The following is a 21,309-nucleotide window of genomic DNA, read 5'->3' as shown; positions in this document are numbered from 1 at the left end:
CGAGCGATCAACTCGGAATGACCCCACAGAGCCGGAAGACGTTGACCCATCTCTGACGGCATCTGTAAGTATATTTTTTAAAATACGTATTTATGTTTAACAAAGTTCCACTAACAGACACTAATTAAATGTGGTCCTCCTGCCAATCGACTGCACCAACCCCGTTAAAATAGGCCAGGTATTTGTCCCTGACCTGTTTTGCCTATAGATTTGCCCTTGAATGGAGTAGAGATGGTTCCACAGAGGAAAACGCTGAAGTGTCCTCTGGGTGGTCTGGGTCTCCTGGCATTCCTCTGGGCTGTGTCCTATGCTGGGTGGTTTTGATGAGAAAATAGTTATGCAGGACACAGCACGCAGTCACCACCCAATCAATCTTCTCCACCTGCAAATTTATAGCTGTTAGGAATATTCGGAAGCGGCTAGACAGGATCCCAAAAGTATTCTCTACAATTCGTCATGTGTGGGTTAACATTGTAGATGCGCTTCTCCCTTGTCAGGTGCCTTTGGGGGTACGGCTTCATAATGTTCTCGTGGAGTGTGAATGCCTCATCAGCCACGAAAACAAAATTGTATTTAAACTTTTGTTTTTTGTTTCTAACAGAATACAAGTGTGGAGATTCCCTCCACCCCAGACGTGAGCTTCAGCTTGGAGACGGAGGATTCCCAGCTTTCAACCACAGAAACACCTGACACCTCAGACACATCAGCAGCCCCAGCTCCTCCGCCGCCCCCCCGGAAGAGAGGTCAAAAGAAAAAACACACCGGCCAGGAGGGCGAAGATCTGATCTGTGAAGAGATCAAGTCCAGACGCCCCCCCTCCCCAACCGACCACTTCTCTAATTTCGGTGTATTTATGGCAAAATTTCCCCCCAACCAGATGGAGCAGATTGAGAGGCTTTGTCTAGAAATCATGAAAGCCAGAAAGTCGGAACTGCACGATGATGTGGTCCTATTTGACCGCCGTCCAATCTCTCTACCAACTCCCCAAATCCAGCGTATTACGCCCACACAACCACCTCACAATCCGCACACCGATACACATCCTACTCCCCAGCCACCTGCTCCACGGCTATATACCCGGCTATGCTGGAGGCAGAGGAGAACATGTCCCTGTTTGAGCATTTGTAAACATCTTAAAATTCCCCATAAATATGGGGCGGTATAGGCTAAATGGTGTTTTGGGCCCAGATGTTTGGGGGGAGGATACACGCATGCTGTTGGTGCATGAGAATGGGGTCGGGACCATTCCTTGTGCACTTAACAGCATGTGTGTATTCTCCCTGTCAAATCTGGGTCCAAAACACCATTTAGCCCTCCATTTTAGGAGTTTTTGTACAGCCCCATATTTATTGGGAATTAGTACATTTTTATAAAACAGTTATTAGTTTTACTGCTTTCAATATATATATTAATGTTAAAAAAAATGCAATTTCATGCCATGTTGGCAAATAAATGCATACAGTTCGAATCTATGTGCCATGTTGGCAAATCAAAGTAGAGTTTTTGCACAGTTTCCAAGAGGGAACAACTAACTTTTTTATATAAACACTTTAAAAGTAACTATACAGGGGTGTGTGGCTTGGCTGGCTACTGGAGTGGACGTACAGCAGAAGAGCTCCCACAAAAACCTTGATATTAAAGGGCTTTTAAGCCTCATGTACCACAGTTGCGCCCCTACTTTGTACCCCTCTTGCCCTGTACAAGTGCCCTGAAGTGGTGAACCTAGGTTGCGGAGCCGGGAGCTGGGTTTTCCCGGTCTTTTTGCGGGTTGTGGCCTGTTCACCAGCATCAAGCCGGGGACTCGCGTTGCCTCCTACCTGCCGGGCCCTTGTGACGACTGAGGCCGGAGCGGGGATTCCTCTTATCTTGTAGGGACCCCCTCCTATCCGACGACCACTCTATTGCGCTGGGGAGCGGTGTTCTGCCTGAGACGCAGGGGAGATCCTGCACCTTTTGCCAGCGTCGGACCACCATGACCTTCCTCTCCTTCCCGCAGATAGCACTGTGCGGAGTACCAGGCCCGGCTGCTGACACTGACGGACAGCCCGCAGTGGGACCTGAACAGCGGCCGTTTGGAAGAGACGCAGCTAAAGGTAGGGGAAAGCCTGAAGCGGTGTCTGCCTGGGACGCCGGGGAGACTCTGCGCTCTCTGTCAGCGCCGGACTGCCTAACGGGAAGGCCCGCTGAGGGACCTCTATAGCGAACCGCTGGAATTAGCATTGGATGCACCCCCTGATTGCTGGCTTCTTAGACTGGAGGTACTGCCCTCCCTCTGCAGCGGCCTAAAAGCGGGTGCACAGGGTCCACCACACCAGCACTGCAGCATTCGGGTGCCCTGCTGGTAGTTACAAGGAGGTTACTGCTGACTTTTGAGTTTGCCCTTTGGTCTTTACAGTACAGTCACTGCACTGGCCCGCCCCTTGGTGGCTGGTTACTCCATTTAAATATCTGGGACGTTAGTGAGCGGCGGATTGTATCCTGATACTCCTCACTGACCCTCTGTCCAGTGTCCACCGCAGTGCCTATTTGTTAACTCTATCGTACTTCCACCGTTTGCTACCAGAAATATCTGTTACATTGTAGGGTACGCCCCAGCCTGATATGCTCTGAAACTGTCCCTTCCTGTTCACCCGGAACCTCTGCAGATCTCGAAAATAGGGAAAGGAGATGTAATCTTCGCATTCGGAATGTCCCGGAATCGGTTGCCCCTCATGACCTGGAACCTTACCTTCTTTGTTTATTTCAGATGCTTGTGCCTTCTCTCAAAGATCATCCATGTTATATTGAACGGGCACACGGCCGTCCGACCAAAGCCCAAACATGGCGAACCACCCAGGGATGTGGTGATGAAATTCTTATCCTTTAAAACTAAGGAACAGGTATCTGCCTCTAGCAGAGCAACACCACGCATACTTTTCGAAGGATCGCATCTACAGATCTTTCAAGATCTGGCTCCTTCCACCATCATTAAGCGCAGGGAATTGCAAGATAAGACGATTATTTGGGATAATGGATAAAAGTATAAGTGGGGTTTCCGCCTAATAGTCGATGTTAATGGCTGCACGGTGTCGGTAAGGGATCTTAAGGAGGGGAAAGACTTGATCCATAGACTTCAGCTGTCAGCATCTGGGGTCGGTCCTTCCTCTGGTGATCCATCTAGATGTTGAATATGGACTTCATGTAGGTGATCGGAGGTTCAGTGACCCATTTCTGATGACCTCCCGTTTGGTATATGCCGCACCCTTGGGTGAATTAGGACTATTTGCTTCTACCTGAGTTTACTGCTACCATTGATATTTTGTTAGTCGCAACCGCAAACCTCCTCAACAGGGGTGCGCGATACTGACGGGAGACGGTAATATATGTTTTCCTTATGCTAAGTTACTTTGTTATGTTACAATGCTTGCCAACATGGTATATTTGTTGTTACAGATTTCATTTTGTACACTGTCATTATTGTTTGCCTACTCGTAGTTATTTTTTGAGCTAATTGTTTTTTGGTTCCGGGTGGACAGTCTCCAGTCCACTCAGCCTCTGCCACCCCCCCCCCCTCCCCCCCCTACACCTGGGACTTCTTTGAGAGCTCCCCTGCTCCCTCTGCTCTCATTATTTTACTATTTCATAATAGTCTTAATGTAGCCCTCCCAACACCTGGGTCCCCTAGGTTTGCTTTTTGCTGAAGCATACCTCACTCCCCCCCCCCCCCCCCCCTCCCTTGTGGGAACCTGCCTCTGTGAACCTGCCTCTCTTTTGTGTGGTGTTATTTAGTTCGCAACCTCTTTCCATCCTTCCCCATTTTTCTTTCTCAGTGTATTGCCACCCCCATCTCCGATACTGCTCTTTTTCTAATTCTCTGAATAGTTCCCTATAGATTGTGCATACCTGGGCGAGTGGTTGCTCCATCCGACACCATGCCTTTTAATGTGCTGTCTATGAACGTTGAGAGTTTGAACTCCCCTGCCAAACGTTCCTTTCTCTACAAAACAATCAATACTCATCATGGGGACATTGTGTTCCTTCAAGAAACCCATTTTAAAAAAAGGTTCTCATCCTTCGCTAATGTCTAGACGATTTACGACGGTTATGTATTCTTCCCACGCCTCCAAGAAGAATGGGGTAGCTATTTTGATTAGATCGTCAGTCCCCTCCCAGGTTCTTTCGACTACTGTAGATAAGGAAGGGCGGTATATCATCATGGTGTGTCAATTGGGCCCTCAGATTGTGACTTTGGTAAACCTATATGCACCCAATGTGGGCCAATGTAGTTTTTTCCGCAAACTATTTCTGGAGATACAGTCCCTCCGTGGTGGCGTCCTTTTGGTGGGTGGGGACTTTAATTCTGTATTATCACCCGAATTGGATAGGAGTACCCCCCGATGTTCCCCTCTTCCAAGCCCTCCCCTGGGGAACCTTCGGAAACACATGGCCGAGGCTGGTCTCTTTGATACATGGTGGGCGCATTATCCGACCTCCAGGGATTATACATTCTTTTCCAATCCCCATGGGTAATATTCCCGAATAGACATGATTCTTGGTTGCAGTGGGTTACTCAAAAACTTAGCGAAGGTAGACATTGTTCCCAATGTTTGGTCTGACCATGCAATAGTTTTGGCCACTGTCAACCTTCTAGAATCCCAGAGAGGCCGCCCCTCCTGGTGGTTGAATGAGACTCTCCTTCACATTCCTCACTTCAAGGAACACATTAAATCCCAAATAGAGGATTATTTTACTAACAATACCACTGCCGATGTTCCCTTCCCTACCATCTGGGTAGCACATAAGGCTGTTATTAGAGGGGCAATGATTAAATATGCCTCACATAGAAAAAAGCAACAAACTGAACGACTGACTACTCTTACCTCTCAATTGACACAGCTTGAGCGGGCACATAAACAGTCCCACTCCCCGCAGGTCCTCTGCCAGATTCAAAGTGTTAGAGGCGAGCTTCAATCCCTCCTCGCGGAACGTACAGAGAAATCCCTTAGGTACCTAAACCAAAGATTTTGTGAAAAAAATAACAAATCTGATTCTCTGTTAGCGGCCACTCTTAGAGCTAAAAAAGCTTTGCAGACCATCCTGGCTCTTAGAGACGGTTCGAATGTTCTTAGCTATGACCCGGGTTCTATTAACGAATCCTTCTACTCTTATTACAGTTCTCTTTATAATCTTGTGGAACCTGTGAGAGGTCCTGGGCTACCTTCCACGGTGGCTCAGGACTTTCTAGATGCCTGTAACCTTCCTCGTCTTCCAGCCTCCGCAATTGGCAAGTTGAACTCTCCCATCTCAATCGAGGAATTTGACACGGCCCTGAAATATCAAAAACTGTCTAAGGCGCCAGGACCGGACGGATTTCCCGTGCCATACTATAAATCCTTTTCGGGTTTACTGACCCCCCATATGATCAATGTTTTTAATAAAATAATGCTTGGCGAACGTTTCCATGCAGACTCACTAAAATCGGTGATCATTGTGTTGCCTAAACATGGAAAGGACCTGACTAATTGCACCAGCTATAGGCCAATTTCTCTTCTTAATGCAGACATTAAGTTATTTGAAAAGATACTAGCGATCCGGTTGAATACTTATTTGGTCCAATTGATTGATGCTGACCAAGTGGGATTTGTCCCGACTAGACAGGCCCTCGAGAATACGATGCGCACAATCAACTTGGTCACGTTTATTAATAAACACAAACTACCGTCAATTCTTGTCATTAGACACCGAGAAGGCCTTTGACCGCCTGTCTTGGCCTTTTATGTTTCAAACCCTGCGGTCCTATAGTTTCTGCGGTAACTTTCTGTCCGCAATACAAGCTTTATACCACAGCCCCACGGCATCGGTCTCTTCCCCCTCCTTTGGTTTAGGTAATGGCACCAGACAGGGATGTCCTTTATCGCCCTTGTTATATGCCCTTAGCATCGAACCACTGGCATTAGACTGCATCCAGATATCAAAGGGATCGCTGTCCTTGGTACCCAATATAAAATATCTCTTTTTGCAGATGATGTCCTGCTCTCCCTGTCCTCACCTCTGACCTCACTCCCTAATTTGCAGTCCGCACTTTCACTATTTGGTAGGTTATCAGGACACAAAGTTAATAGTTCTAAGTCCGAGGCACTCGCATTACACCTTCCCGATGATACTGTGAAGCTTTTAAGTACGAATTTTGAGTATATTTGGCGACCTCAATCCATCGGTTACCTGGGGATTCAGATCACGAAACACTATGATCAGCTGTTCAAAGCCAATTTTCGCCCACTTCTACATAATATCAGGAAGGACTTGGCTAAATGGGATCCCTTGTGTATTTCATGGACAGGTAGAATTAATTCCATTAAAATGACTGTTTTTCCGCGGCTGCTGTATCTGTTCCAAACCATCCCCATAGTCGTCCCGTCTTCATATCTCCGCACGGTGCAATCTATGTGTGGCAAATTGATATGGTCAAACAAACGCCCCAGACTTGGTAGATCTTGCCTCTCCAAACCATCGACTGCCGGCGGTTTAGACCTCCCTATATTTGACTGATATTTTCATGCTACGCAATTGAGCCTCATCGCCGCCTGGCACTTACCTGAGGGTTGTAAGAAGTGGGTATCCCTGTAGAATGCACTTATCAACTATTGCTCGGTTAGTTTCCTTCCGTGGCTCCCGCCACACTTGAGATCAGCCTCGGTACGTGATACCCCTTGCGTCCATTCAGTTTTGAAGGTGTGGGATGGTATAAATAAGAAATTTGATTTAGCACCTTATCCCTCCCCTTTAACGTAATCCCCATTTCCCGATGGGTTGCATATCATCATACATGCGCCCTTAGGTTGTAGCAGGCATAGACAGGATATTCCATATCTCGGGGGATTTTGCTCCAAAAACTTTCACGGCTTTAAGTGAGAAATACGGTATCCAGGAAACCAGGTATTTTGACTATTTGCAGATTACTAGCTTTGTACGTTCTTTGAGTGAATCTGGTACCCTTAGAAAACCTCACCCATTTGAGCGTATTTGTATTTATGACCCAGGACGCAGGGGCGTTATTTCTATTTCATACTCCCTTCTGGCCAGCTCCTCACCTCCCAAGGAACCATTTGAATTGGCTTGGGAACAAGACTTGGGAGTGTCCTTGGGGGAGGAGGAGTGGTCGGAGATCAGAAGCATGATAGCCAAAGCCTCTATAAAAACAAATCTTAGGGAAAAGGCTTACAAAGTCTACTCAAGGTGGTATATGGTCCCTGAAAGATTACATCGTATCTTTCCAACAAGTTAAATTCTCTGCTGGAGACAGTGTGGAGCCACTCACTCTCATCAGGAACATTCTTTAAATTTCCGCCCGTTAGCCCCTTACACGCCATGTTATGCAAACCATTGGAAGGGATCCCTAGATCCTCGAGTAGACTTTGCACCCACATCCTTAATGCTGCCAAGATATTGATAGCGTCGCATTGGAAGCAGCCCACGGCTCCATCTATGCAAAATGTGATAAACAAAATTTGGTTTATTGCATCAATAGAATACCTCTCCATCCTGGTTCGAGACTCCGTTGCTAAATTTCGGGACACTTGGGGCCCCTGGTACCTATATTTCCATAGACAACTTCCAGGTTCCTTATAAACTCTGACTCTCCTTTGTTTTTACTTCTTTTTCAATGTTAAGTATTTGGAGCCCTCCTTACCCCATTTCTTTTGCTCTACCATCAACAGCACGGATTGTAGCAGTATTGTTCTCTCCTCCCTTCTTGTCCTTCCCTTTCCTTTCCCATTCCCCCTTCCCTTTCCCCTTATACAGTTGTTGTCCTACTGTAGAATTGTTTTGTTATCTCCCTTTCCCCCCCCAAAAAAAATGAAAAATAAGTGGACTTGATATTGTTTGTTCTCTCTGGAATGTACTTTATTGCTTTTTGTATTTCGACACACAGACAGTGTTTTGCCAGTTTATTACTTATTTTTCACTATGTGCCTTTACATATGTTGTACACTCCTCTCTCCACTTTCACAAATAAAGAGAATAAAAAAAAAAAAGTAACTAAACAGGTGTGGTGTCTTTTTTTCTTTACCTTTAAATAATGGTCTTGCAGCAGTTAATTTGTTAATTTGCCTTTGGGCCAGCCACCCTAACACCCTAATCCAGCCCATCAGATGTATCTGATGGTACCTGTGAATGCATGCTATACATCCCATGCAATATGTAGGCGCTTGACATATCCTATGTGATGTATAGCATGCTCAAAAAAGTCACATTGTACCAAATCGTTTGGTATCATATGTAAACACTCCCGGGAGAGTTCAAGGGAAATCGCCCCGACTTCAGCCTCTAGACATATCGTTCTAGTGTATGGAGCCCTTATAGCCACACAATACCTGCATTCCTCCTATGGGGAGGAGACATTTCACCATTTCTCTGCTACCTGTCGTGCGGCGGTGGCAGTGCATACACTGCCCGATGCAGCCAACTTGCAGCTTCAAAATATCACATCAGATGGACATGCTGGACGATTTGGCATGTCTGAATGGTCAATATTTCCGGATCGGTCATGCGCGTACACTGTACCATTATTTAGGTGATCCACTGATGTCAGACGGATCAGCCAGATAATTGTATAGTGCAGTGGTTCCTAAACTTTCTTGAATCACGGCACCCTAGAGTATCAGCATTTTTCACTGCACCTCTAGGCCAAAAGTTTTTTATTGATGGAAAAAATATATTAATTTAAGTAAATTGTGCCTACCTGTCATCCTTACGTTGTTATGTGGTGATGTACAGTTGTGCTTCTGATTGGCCACATTTTTTACCATTGGCAGCCACTAGCACTGGTTTTGTATATTACATTGACCATAAAATAGCCTTATTTGGTGCTGGACCACCAACCCGGGGTACCCCCTGCAAGATCTTTGTGGCACCCCAGGATGCCTAGGCACACAGTTTGGTAACTACTGGTATAGTGTATGCCCAGCATTAGAGGCATTGCTTTATACACACTCTAATTTTGATTTGACAAAACAAAGAATAAAAGTGTATTGAATCTATATGCAGTGTAAAGGTACACACACATCCAAATCTAGAGTAGGCTGTTCACCAGAAAACACCTGAGTACTGGACCTTATCTCTCAACTTCTTTTCCCTGCAGGCCTCTTCTCATGGCATCCTGTCTTCATGGCTGCTGCTGTAAGTGTTATGTTGATTTATTTTATTTTATTTCTCATTTTTGTTCTCTGATTTGATCAGTGGTATTTTAATTTCCATATTTTATCTAACCCGTCTCTAGTGGTTATCCTTTCCTCTGTTGTACAACAATTTTTCACCTTGCACTGAAATGCCACAACGTTAAATGTAAGTTGCTTTTTGTAAAAGACATCCTAGTAACATTCATAAATATGTAAACGTTTGAAATAATACTAAATATCTATTGCACGTGAATATTTGGAGGGCTTCCCTTTCCTGTGCCCAGCAGGTGTGTGGACTGTGAGTCATTCAGTGGCCTATTCATCAATTCATAATTATCAATAGTGAGAATTATGTTTCTCTAACGTCCTAGTGGATGCTGGGGACTCCGTCAGGACCATGGGGGGAATAGCGGCTCCGCAGGAGACAGGGCACATCTAAAGAAAGCTTTTAGGATCACATGGTGTGTACTGGCTCCTCCCCCCATGACCCTCCTCCAAGCCTCAGTTAGGTTTTTGTGCCCGTCCGAGCAGGGTGCAATCTAGGTGGCTCTCCTAAAGAGCTGCTTAGAAAAAGTTTTTTTAGGTTTTAAATCTCAGTGAGTCCTGCTGGCAACAGGCTCACTGCATCGAGGGACTTAGGGGAGAGATTTTCAACTCACCTGCGTGCAGGATGGATTGGAGTCTTAGGCTACTGGACATAGCTTCAGAGGGAGTCGGAACACAGGTCATCCTGGGGTTCGTCCCGGAGCCGCGCCGCCGACCCCCCTTACAGATGCTGAAGATCGGAGGTCCGGAAACAGGCGGCAGAAGACTCTTCAGTCTTCATGAAGGTAGCGCACAGCACGGCAGCTGTGCGCCATTGTTGCTACACACTTCTCACTGACCAGTCACGGAGGGTGCAGGGCGCTGCTGGGGGCGCCCTGGGCAGCAATATTAAATACCTTTAGTGGCAAAGAATACATCACATATAGCCATTAAGGCTATATGTATGTATTTAACCCAGGCCAGATTTCTCAAAACCCGGGAGAAAAGCCCGCCGGAAAAGGGGCGGAGCTTATTCTCCTCAGCACTCAGCGCCATTTTCCTGCTCAGCTCCGCTGTGAGGAAGGCTCCCAGGACTCTCCCCTGCACTGCACTACAGAAACAGGGTAACAAAGAGAAGGGGGGCATAAATTGGCGATATTTATATATTAAAAGCGCTTATAACAAAAACAACACCTTTTAGGGTTGTTTATATACATTTATAGCGCTTTTGGTGTGTGCTGGCAAACTCTCCCTCTGTCTCCCCAAAGGGCTAAGGGGGTCCTGTCTTCGATTAGAGCATTCCCTGTGTGGCTGCTGTGTGTCGGTACGTGTGTGTCGACATGTATGAGGACGATGTTGGTGTGGAGGCAGAGCAATTGCCGGTAATGGTGATGTCACCCCCTAGGGAGTCGACACCGGAATGGATGGCTTTAGTTATGGAATTACGTGATAATGTTAGTACATTACAAAAGTCAGTAGACGAAATGAGACGGCCGGAAAACCAGTCAGTACCGGCTCAGGCGTCTCAGACACCGTCAGGGGCTGTAAAACGTCCCTTACCTCAGTCAGTCGACACGGGTACCGACACAGATGAATCTAGTGTCGACGGTGAAGAAACAAACGTATTTTCCAACAGGGCCACACGTTATATGATCACGGCAATGAAGGAGGCTTTGCAGATCTCTGATACTGCTGGTACCTCAAAAAGGGGTATTATGTGGGGGGTGAAAAAACTACCTGTAGCTTTTCCAGAATCAGAGGAATTGAATGACGTGTGTGATGAAGCGTGGGTTAACCCAGATAGAAAACTGCTAATTTCTAAGAAGTTATTGGCATTATACCCTTTCCCACCAGAGGTTAGGACGCGCTGGGAAACACCCCCTAGGGTGGATAAGGCGCTCACACGTTTATCAAAGCAAGTGGCGTTGCCGTCTCCTGATACGGCCGCCCTCAAGGATCCAGCGGATAGGAGGCTGGAAACTAACCTGAAAAGTATATACACTCATACTGGTGTTATACTGCGACCGGCAATAGCCTCAGCCTGGATGTGCAGTGCTGGGGTAGTGTGGTTGGATTCCCTGACTGAAAATATTGAGACCCTGGATAGGGACAGTATTTTATTGACTCTAGAGCAATTAAAGGATGCGTTTCTTTATATGCGAGATGCTCAGAGGGATATTTGTACTCTAGCATCAAGAGTAAGTGCGATGTCCATATCTGCCAGAAGAAGTTTATGGACGCGACAGTGGTCAGGTGATGCGGATTCCAAAAGGCATATGGAAGTGTTGCCATATAAAGGAGAGGAATTATTTGGGGTCGGTCTATCGGATCTGGTGGCCACGGCAACTGCCGGCAAATCCACTTTTTTACCTCAGACCCCCTCCCAACAGAAAAAGACACCGTCTTTTCAGCCGCAGTCCTTTCGCTCCTATAAAAACAAGCGAGCAAAAGGACAGTCTTATCTGCCGCGAGGCAGAGGAAAGGGTAAGAGAGGGCAGCAAGCAGCCCCTGCCCAGGACCAGAAGCCCGCCCCGGGTTCTACAAAGCCATCAGCATGACGCTGGGGCTTTACAAGCGGACTCAGGAGCGGTGGGGGGTCGACTAAAGATTTTCAGCAATCAGTGGGCTCGCTCACAGGTGGACCCGTGGATCCTGCAGATAGTATCCAAGGGTTACATGTTGGAGTTCGAAAGGTCTCCCCCTCGCCGGTTCCTAAAGTCTGCTTTACCAACGTCTCCCTCAGAAAGGACGACGGTATTGGAAGCCATTCACAAGCTGTATTCTCAGCAGGTGATAGTCAAGGTACCCCTCCTACAACAGGGAAAGGGGTATTATTCCACACTATTTGTGGTACCGAAGCCGGACGGTTCGGTAAGACCTATTCTAAATCTGAAATCCTTGAACCTGTACATACAGAAATTCAAGTTCAAGATGGAGTCACTCAGAGCAGTGATAGCGAATCTGGAAGAAGGGGACTTCATGGTGTCCCTGGACATAAAAGATGCTTATCTGCATGTCCCAATTTACCCCTCACACCAAGGGTATCTCAGGTTCGTGATACAAGACTGTCATTATCAGTTTCAAACGCTGCCGTTTGGTTTGTCCACGGCCCCTCGGGTCTTTACCAAGGTAATGACCGAAATGATGGTTCTTCTACGAAGAAAAGGCGTATTAATTATCCCTTACTTGGACGATCTCCTGATAAGGGCAAAGTCCAGAGAACAGCTGGAAGTCGGTGTAGCACTAACCCAAGTAGTGCTTCAGCAACACGGGTGGATTCTGAATCTTCCAAAATCTCAATTGACCCCGACAACACGTCTGCTGTTCCTGGGAATGATTCTGGACACGGTTCAGAAAAAGGTGTTTCTCCCGGAGGAGAAAGCAAGGGAGTTATCCGAACTGGTCAGGAACCTCCTAAAACCAGGAACTGTGTCAGTACATCAATGCACAAGAGTCCTGGGAAAGATGGTGGCTTCTTACGAAGCAATTCCATTCGGCAGATTCCATGCACGAATATTTCAGTGGGATCTGCTGGACAAATGGTCCGGATCGCATCTGCACATGCATCAGCGGATAACACTGTCACCAAGAACAAGGTTGTCTCTCCTGTGGTGGTTGCAGAGTGCCCATCTGTTAGAGGGCCGCAGGTTCGGCATACAGGACTGGGTCCTGGTGACTACGGATGCCAGCCTACGGGGCTGGGGAGCAGTCACACAGGGAAGAAACTTCCAGGGTGTATGGTCAGACCTGGAGACGTCTCTTCACATAAATATACTGGAGCTAAGAGCGATATACAATGCTCTAAGCTTGGCAAAACCGCTGCTTCAGGGTCAGCCGGTGTTGATCCAGTCGGACAACATCACGGCAGTCGCCCACGTAAACAGACAAGGCGGCACGAGAAGCAGAAGAGCAATGACAGAAGCTGCAAGGATTCTTCGCTGGGCGGAAAATCATGTCATAGCACTGTCAGCAGTGTTCATCCCGGGAGTGGACAACTGGGAAGCAGACTTCCTCAGCAGACACGACCTTCACCCGGGAGAGTGGGGACTTCATCCGGAAGTCTTCCACATGATTGTGAACCGTTGGGAAAAACCAAAGGTGGATATGATGGCGTCTCGCCTCAACAAAAAACTGGACAGATATTGCGCCAGGTCAAGAGACCCTCAGGCAATAGCTGTGGACGCTCTGGTAACACCATGGGTGTACCAGTCAGTGTATGTGTTTCCTCCTCTGCCTCTCATACCCAAAGTACTGAGAATCATACGGCAAAGGGGAGTAAGAACGATACCCGTGGCTCCGGATTGGCCAAGAAGAACTTGGTACCCGGAACTTCAGGAGATGCTCACGGAAAATCCGTGGCCTCTACCTCTAAGAAGGGATCTGCTTCAGCAGGGACCTTGTATGTTCCAAGACTTACCGCGACTGCGTTTGACGGCATGGCGGTTGAACGCCGGATTCTAAAAGAAAAGGGCATTCCAGAGGAAGTTATTCCTACCTTGATTAAGGCTAGGAAGGAAGTGACCGCACAACATTATCACCGCATTTGGAGAAAATATGTTGCGTGGTGTGAAGCCAAGAAGGCCCCAACGGAAGAATTTCAATTGGGTCGATTCTTACATTTCCTGCAGGCAGGATTGTCTATGGGCCTCAAATTGGGGTCTATTAAAGTTCAAATTTCGGCCTTATCAATCTTCTTCCAGAAGGAATTGGCTTCAGTGCCTGAAGTACAAACTTTTGTCAAGGGTGTACTACATATACAGCCCCCGATTGTGCCCCCAGTGGCACCGTGGGATCTAAACGTAGTTTTGGATTTTCTCAAATCTCATTGGTTTGAGCCTCTCAAATCTGTAGATTTGAAGTATCTTACATGGAAAGTAACCATGCTACTGGCCCTGGCTTCAGCCAGGAGAGTTTCAGAGTTGGCGGCTTTATCGTACAAAAGCCCATATCTGATTTTCCATTCGGACAGGGCAGAACTGCGGACACGTCCTCATTTTCTCCCTAAGGTGGTTTCGGCTTTTCACTTGAACCAGCCTATTGTGGTGCCTGCGGCTACTAGCGACTTGGAGGACTCCAAGTTACTGGACGTTGTCAGAGCATTAAAAATATATATTTCAAGGACAGCTGGAGTCAGAAAATCTGACTCGTTGTTTATATTGTATGCACCCAACAAGATGGGTGCTCCTGCGTCTAAGCAGACGATTGCGCGTTGGATCTGTAGCACAATCCAACTTGCACATTCTGTGGCAGGCCTGCCACAGCCTAAATCTGTAAAGGCCCACTCCACAAGGAAGGTGGGCTCATCTTGGGCGGCTGCCCGAGGGGTCTCGGCATTACAACTTTGCCGAGCAGCTACGTGGTCAGGGGTGAACACGTTTGTAAAATTTTACAAATTTGATACTCTGGCTAAGGAGGACCTGGAGTTCTCTCATTCGGTGCTGCAGAGTCATCCGCACTCTCCCGCCCGTTTGGGAGCTTTGGTATAATCCCCATGGTCCTGACGGAGTCCCCAGCATCCACTAGGACGTTAGAGAAAATAAGAATTTACTTACCGATAATTCTATTTCTCATAGTCCGTAGTGGATGCTGGGCGCCCATCCCAAGTGCGGATTGTCTGCAATACTTGTACATAGTTATTGTTACAAAAATCGGGTTATTATTATTGTTGTGAGCCATCTTTTCAGAGGCTACTTCGTTTGTTATCATACTGTTAACTGGGTTCAGATCACAAGTTGTACAGTGTGATTGGTGTGGCTGGTATGAGTCTTACCCGGGATTCAAGATCCTTCCTTATTGTGTACGCTCGTCCGGGCACAGTACCTAACTGAGGCTTGGAGGAGGGTCATGGGGGGAGGAGCCAGTACACACCATGTGATCCTAAAAGCTTTCTTTAGATGTGCCCTGTCTCCTGCGGAGCCGCTATTCCCCCCATGGTCCTGACGGAGTCCCCAGCATCCACTACGGACTATGAGAAATAGAATTATCGGTAAGTAAATTCTTATTTTTGAACTTGCTGTGAGTTCAAAGACCCACTCGGAGGCATTCATCATGCCTCATTAACAAATGTATCACTTCCAAAAAGCTGCTCTTTCTGCGGAGCCAACTCTTCGGAATTGTGACTCCTCATGAGTGCCAAGAAGGAGGAGGAAGAGAACAGTAACAGAGAGGCCCCGGATGTAGTGAGAGCCCCCAGAGGTAATGGGGATAGGCAGCGGGCACCGTCTTTAAAAAGATACTGCAGCCGTTGTTTCCGTCTGCCCAGCTGGCAGTATATACGTTGTGGACACCGTCATCCCCTCCCTGCCTGTTACCCGAAGCCATTCCCTAGTGAGATGCTGCAGCCACGGGAATCCATCCCACCACCCCATGCCAGATCGGCCAGGTATGACAGGCTGTGCAACCCTCTACCCGCTGATAGCCCACTGTCCTTTCCTATGGAGATGCTGCAGTCGCACAGTCCCTGCAACCCGGTTTCCCATCACTGCAGCACCTTTTTTGGAACTTGATGAATGGTATCATTTCTATGTCCCTATACTAAAGTACGGGGACTGTTAGAATTATGGTGGGACAATTGTAGCCAGGATATATCAGTGATCTCTCCTGCATTACATGATTGATGAATGGGTCTGACAGTTTATACAAAGGTAGGTGAAAATCTTAATTTTCAGCTGCTTTTGTAGAAATTAAGTGATGATGAATATACCCCTCAGAGCATTGTGTGGCTAACAACACCGTATAGCATGACATGGGAGCTTCTGTGTATGTCTGAATGGTGCACTATGAATCATTTTTACCTTTAGATATTCTTCACACTGTCTACTTAAGTTGCTGACTTCCCCCATTATCCATTGAAACTTGTATTTCTTCTTTTGCAGTTTTGCCTATGTATGACTGAAGCGGTATTACTGTTGTCTCCAGAAACCTCCCCCATCTGCCCCATTTCCCGAAAGTGGAAGACTCGCCTGCATTGGGTTATACAGCTGTGTGTGCCTGGTTTGGCAGGAGCAGGTCTAATCTTTATTATATGCAGCAAGAACCTCATGGAGCAGGCACATCTAACTTCTTGGCACAGCATCCTTGGGGTGCTTACCTTGGTATCCACAAGTTGTCAGGCTGGGTGCGGACTTGCATTGCTCTGCCCGCGGCTGGCCCGGGTAACTGCAGTATCAAGACTAAAATTATACCATGCCACTTGCGGCCTCTTGGTATACCTGCTGGCGACAACTACTGTACTCTCAGCTTTGTACTCTGAGTGGTTTCAGGCACAGATTAAGGGACCAGCATGGTATATTTGCCTTGCATTACCTCTCTATCCTGCATTGGTAATCATGAACCAAGTTCTGGATATATACTTACCAAAGAAGAAGGGTCAAATATAAGCAGCAAATGTGCCCCAAGTTACATGGCTGAGACAAATAATGACATAGTGAGACAACACTCAAGAGGCCTCCTGTCTGTTAGTCTTTCTAATGTTTTACGTTTTCCCTACAATACTGTAAAAGTCGGAGGTATGTGAAAAAAAGTGGATTGCTGTATAATTGGCAGCTCCTCACCTTCCTCCTGCAGCTCCCATTATACTTATGAAAGCTCTATGACTTAGGGACATATTTGTTCATTGTCTGACCTGAGGCCTGATTATGATAATTTCTTATCAACACTATTTGTAGCAATAAGAAATGACAATTCGCCCAAACGTAATACAATACACCTGCAGGGACAGGTGCTCTGTGCTGTGTAAGTAGTGAAGGGATCGCATTTGCAATCCTATCACTACTTTTTCGGGAGCAGTGTGCACTACTGTGCATTCATGGTCTGCTGACCACTCATGCACAGGTGGTGAGTGCCAGGGAGGGAACCTGTCCGGTAGCTTACGTGAAATGTAGCCCATAGGCTACAACGGGCTAACATCATCTGCAGATGGAACATTCCAGTGCTTGGTAAATGTGACTAAAAAGCAATCCCCATAAAACCCTGTGGGGGTTGCTCTTCTGCAAGCGAAAACGGGGGATTGCTGCAAATACTATTGTCTGTTTTTGCTGACATTATTAGATACTTTCATTTTTCATTCAGTCTCTTTGATCTCTCTCTGTATGTACAGTATGTGTGTATGTATGTTTCTACATATATATATATATATATATATATATATATATATATGTGTGTGTATATATATATATATATATATATATATATGTAGATATATTGATATAGATATAAATAAATAGATATAGGCCTGCAATAATATCCCTTTAATCTGGGACTCCTATGATTTACAGAGTTTCTGTGGCTGGCTACATTCTAGCCTGCATTTCACCTTTTTTTAATTAACCACACAACCTGTGTAAATCATAGGTGTCCCTGATTAAAGATATATATTTAGATGAAGTGTGTGTGTGTGTGTGTGTGTGTGTGTGTGTGTGTGTGTGTGTGTGTGTGTGTGTGTGTGTGTGTGTGTATATATATATATATATATATATATATATATACATACATCTATGTGTGTGTGGTTTTCCCTTTACACTTTCTTGGACACTTTTACTGCCAATGTCTGCACTTTCTTTGACCGTTGGGTGTGTCCTATTTGCAATGAAGGAACAATTAACCCTATTGACCAGAGCCGTCTTAACAGCAGCGTAGGCCCCTGGGCACAGCAATGCACTGGGCCCCCTACCCATCCTCCAGCAGTAGGGGTGGGGGTGCTATCAGCGGCAGCATTGATGTCCTGCGGGCGGTAGGGGCTGTTCTATCTTTCGCTCAGCATGTAGGACTTGGAGCAGTAATTTCTCTAATTACTCCTTTACTGCACAGATGGGGCTAAACTGTATAATGGGGCATTGGGCTGAATGAAGAAGTCCTGGTACATGACTTCCAGGGGGAGGGGTGGCTAGTGGAGTGGGCTTAATATTTATCATTTTCCGGTGGGAGGGCAGCTTGCTTGACTGCAGATATCTCAAGTTCCTGAAAATATATTTCTTAGCTTTGAATGGGATAAAAAAACTAGCGAGTCCCACCTTTCAGAAGGTTCTGGGGACTTGGGGATCAGAGTTCAGGAGCCAGAGCAATTCACCAACGAAAATATAAAACTGCATACCAGGAGTGTGGAGCTGGAGCAGGGACCAGCTGCTTGAAGGCTGAGATCTCTGGTTCTGGGCATAGTAGAGACAAGCTTCTAGTGTCCACCAAAAGGGGAGAGCCACAGCTTTTGGTTTATACCCTCAGAAATACTCTAAGTCAGACAGAACCCGAAATATCAGGCTGGGAAGAGCAATTTACAGGCTTGGATGGGGACCACTGCTTTCAAGTCAGATATCTCCAGTTCCCCAGGGCCGATTTTCAAAAATCTGGTACCCCTGGAAAGAGGAGACCCTCAGCTATCAGCCTAGGGCCCTTATTCTCTTGGGGCCCTTGGGCAAGAGCCCATTGAGCCCATACGAAAAGACGGCCCTGCTATTGACTGTTATATTAAATTGTTACTGATCTGTCTGAGTGTATTTGTGAGTGCAGTGATAAATTCGGAACACTATCACATTCTCCAAGGGTGATGTGTTCCCTGTGCATCGGCTGAATAAGAATGCATTCTATCCTCAATGACCTAATAAGTAAGCACTTAATGATATGGCTCTGGATGTTTCATACTGTGTAGTTAGTTAAGTCTATACAATGGTTTGCAATGATTAAGTAAAATGCAATTATTTTCAAACTTTATCTCTCAAAATGTGGTTATAAACAGGTTTATAAACATTAGATTGTATCGCAGATAGATTTTACCTATATAATTTCTCTTACGTCCTAGTGGATACTGGGATCTTGTACTTTAGTACCAGGGGGTATAGATCGGGTCCACTGGAGCCTGGCACGTTAAAACTTTTAGTGTGTGTATATGTGTACTGGCTCCTCCCCTCTATGCCCCTCCTACCAGACTCAGTTTAGAAAAATGTGCCAAAGGAGCCGGGTGCACTTCTCTGGAGCTCCAGAGATTTTTTCTTTACTTTTGATTTAGTTTCTTATTTTCAGGTAGCTCTGTGTGGCAAACAGACTACCTGCTTCGTGGGACTTAGAGGGGCGGACCGAATCAACCTCCTGAGGGTTAATGGTTCGTAATCCCAGCTGACAGGACACTGATCCTGAGGTACTGATTAACACATCGTTAGTATGTGTGCCCACGTCAGCAGCTAGCCGCCACCCTCTAACAGATGCTGAAGTATTACACCGGGGTCCCGGTTAGCAGGTCCCCGGTGCAGTGTTGGTGGCAAGTCAGCGGCGGTCATGGGCCCAGAGCTGCAGTGCCCGCCGCGGACAAACTGGCTCTTGGCTATGAGCCCGCAGTGCTCACTGTCTCTGAAGCCTTGTGTGAACTGCTACAGACAATATTTAAGGTGTTTTTTACACTTGTGGCCAGTATAAACTGTGAGGGACCGCGCGCCTTTATGAGGGGCGGGGCTTCCCAGAGCGGGCCCAACGTCGGGAAGGCGCCATTTCCTTGCTGCTGCGGATCATCAAAGCTGCATGCACACTGCTCTTCCAGGACCCACGCTGTTACAGTCTGTCTGGACCGGTACCAGGGGGTCATAGCCAGGGGAAGCACGCCAGCGGTAGCGCTGCTGCACTGTTATAGCATACACTCATTTACACACATTGTGCTGCTGTGTTCTGTGTGCTGGGTCCGCTCCTCTGAGTCACTCCAAAGGGCTCTCTAGGGTCTATGTGGGGTGTGGGACATTTGGCTGTGCTGTTTTTTTTACTGGATAATGTCTGTAGATTTGGTTATATGTGCTGCTTGTAATTCTACCCTGTCTTCAGCGGGGTGTCTCATGTGTGAGCAGTATTCCTTGTCTCCCCAAGGACCTAGCTCGCAGGCACCTGACTGGATGGATAGTTTTAAGAGCATGACTCAAAATGTCAATTCTGAATTAGCTGCAGCTACAAGGGAGAGACAGGTGTTAAAACACTCAATTGACTGTGTAGCTAAGGCAGAAGATTCCAGGAAGGCTTCGCAGCCCCCTCTAGTGGCTTCACATAAACGCTCACTACCACAGGTTTTACAGTCCGATTCTGATTCTGATCAGCCAGATGTGGATGATGATGATATGGACGAGGACAGCTCTCTGTCCCGTGGTGGAGACCCTCATTTTTGCCATAAGAGAGGTTCTTCACATACCGGACCTGGAGGCGGAACCTGATGAGGAGTTATACTTTAATGTAAGACACAAGAGGTTTTTATCTACCTTTCCCCTTCCGGCTGAGGATAGAAAGGTCTGTGAAAAACCCCTGTCGGTCGATACATCTGTATCCAGACTGTCAAAAAAATTGGTTCTGCCTGTCCCTGGGGCTGTATCCCTAAAGGAACCTGCTGACCGTAAAATTGACACAACGCTCAAGGCCATTTATACATCGGCCGGTGCAGCACAGTGTCCCACATTAGTTTGCGGGTGGATCTCCAGGGCTGTGGTTAAGTGGTCTGACAATGTTATTGATGGTTTAGACCAGGGGTGGCCAACCAGTCAGAAACAAAGAGCCAAAAAAATCTTGTTAGGCACCTCAAAGAGCCGACATCAAGCTACAGGCCCACATGCAAAAATGGGGTGTGGCCTTGTGCCTGATAGGCCACGCCTCCGGTATAAAATACATTTAAAAAGCCAGATCCAACATAAAATACATTTAAAAAGCCACTTCCACATACCCTACTGTGTCACTTCAGCCAGCTATCTCATATGTCACTCCTGCCAGTACCCTCATGTGTCACTACAGCCCCCCCCCCCCCCGAAAATACACCTCGTGCCATTGCAGCAGCCCCTTATGTGTCCTCTGTTTGCCAGTGGGTGTCTCAGCTCTAGGCCCTCATTCCGAGTCGTTCGCTCGGTAATTTTCATCGCATCGCAGTGAAATTCCGCTTAGTACGCATGCGCAATATTCGCACTGCGACTGCGCCAAGTAATTTAACAATGAAGATAGTATTTTTACTCATGGCTTTTTCTTCGCTCCGGCGATCGTAGTGTGATTGACAGGAAATGGGTGTTACTGGGCGGAAACACGGCGTTTTATGGGCGTGTGGATAAAAACGCTACCGTTTCCGGGAAAAACGCAGGAGTGGCCGGAGAAACGGGGGAGTGTCTGGGCGAACGCTGGG

General features: G+C 46.8%; 1 protein-coding gene across 1 annotated transcript in view; it reads left to right on the top strand.

The window, feature by feature from the left end:
- The window catches only part of LOC135044419 (probable transmembrane reductase CYB561D1), an 88,192-nt gene extending 70,909 nt beyond the window's left edge, over positions 1-17,283 (top strand). Inside the window, exons 3-4 of the mRNA XM_063955205.1 lie at positions 9,122-9,159; positions 16,058-17,283. Of these exons, the coding sequence (XP_063811275.1) occupies positions 9,122-9,159; positions 16,058-16,561 (542 nt within the window). The 3' untranslated portion in view covers positions 16,562-17,283. The remainder of the gene's footprint in view (positions 1-9,121; positions 9,160-16,057) is intronic.
- The last annotated feature ends 4,026 nt before the right edge of the window (positions 17,284-21,309 follow it).

The sequence above is a fragment of the Pseudophryne corroboree genome, chromosome 2, assembly GCF_028390025.1.
Source record: "Pseudophryne corroboree isolate aPseCor3 chromosome 2, aPseCor3.hap2, whole genome shotgun sequence".
Taxonomy (NCBI): domain Eukaryota; kingdom Metazoa; phylum Chordata; class Amphibia; order Anura; family Myobatrachidae; genus Pseudophryne; species Pseudophryne corroboree.
The sequence above is the reverse complement of the archived record's forward strand: the minus strand, read 5'-3'. Positions and strand labels throughout refer to the sequence as shown.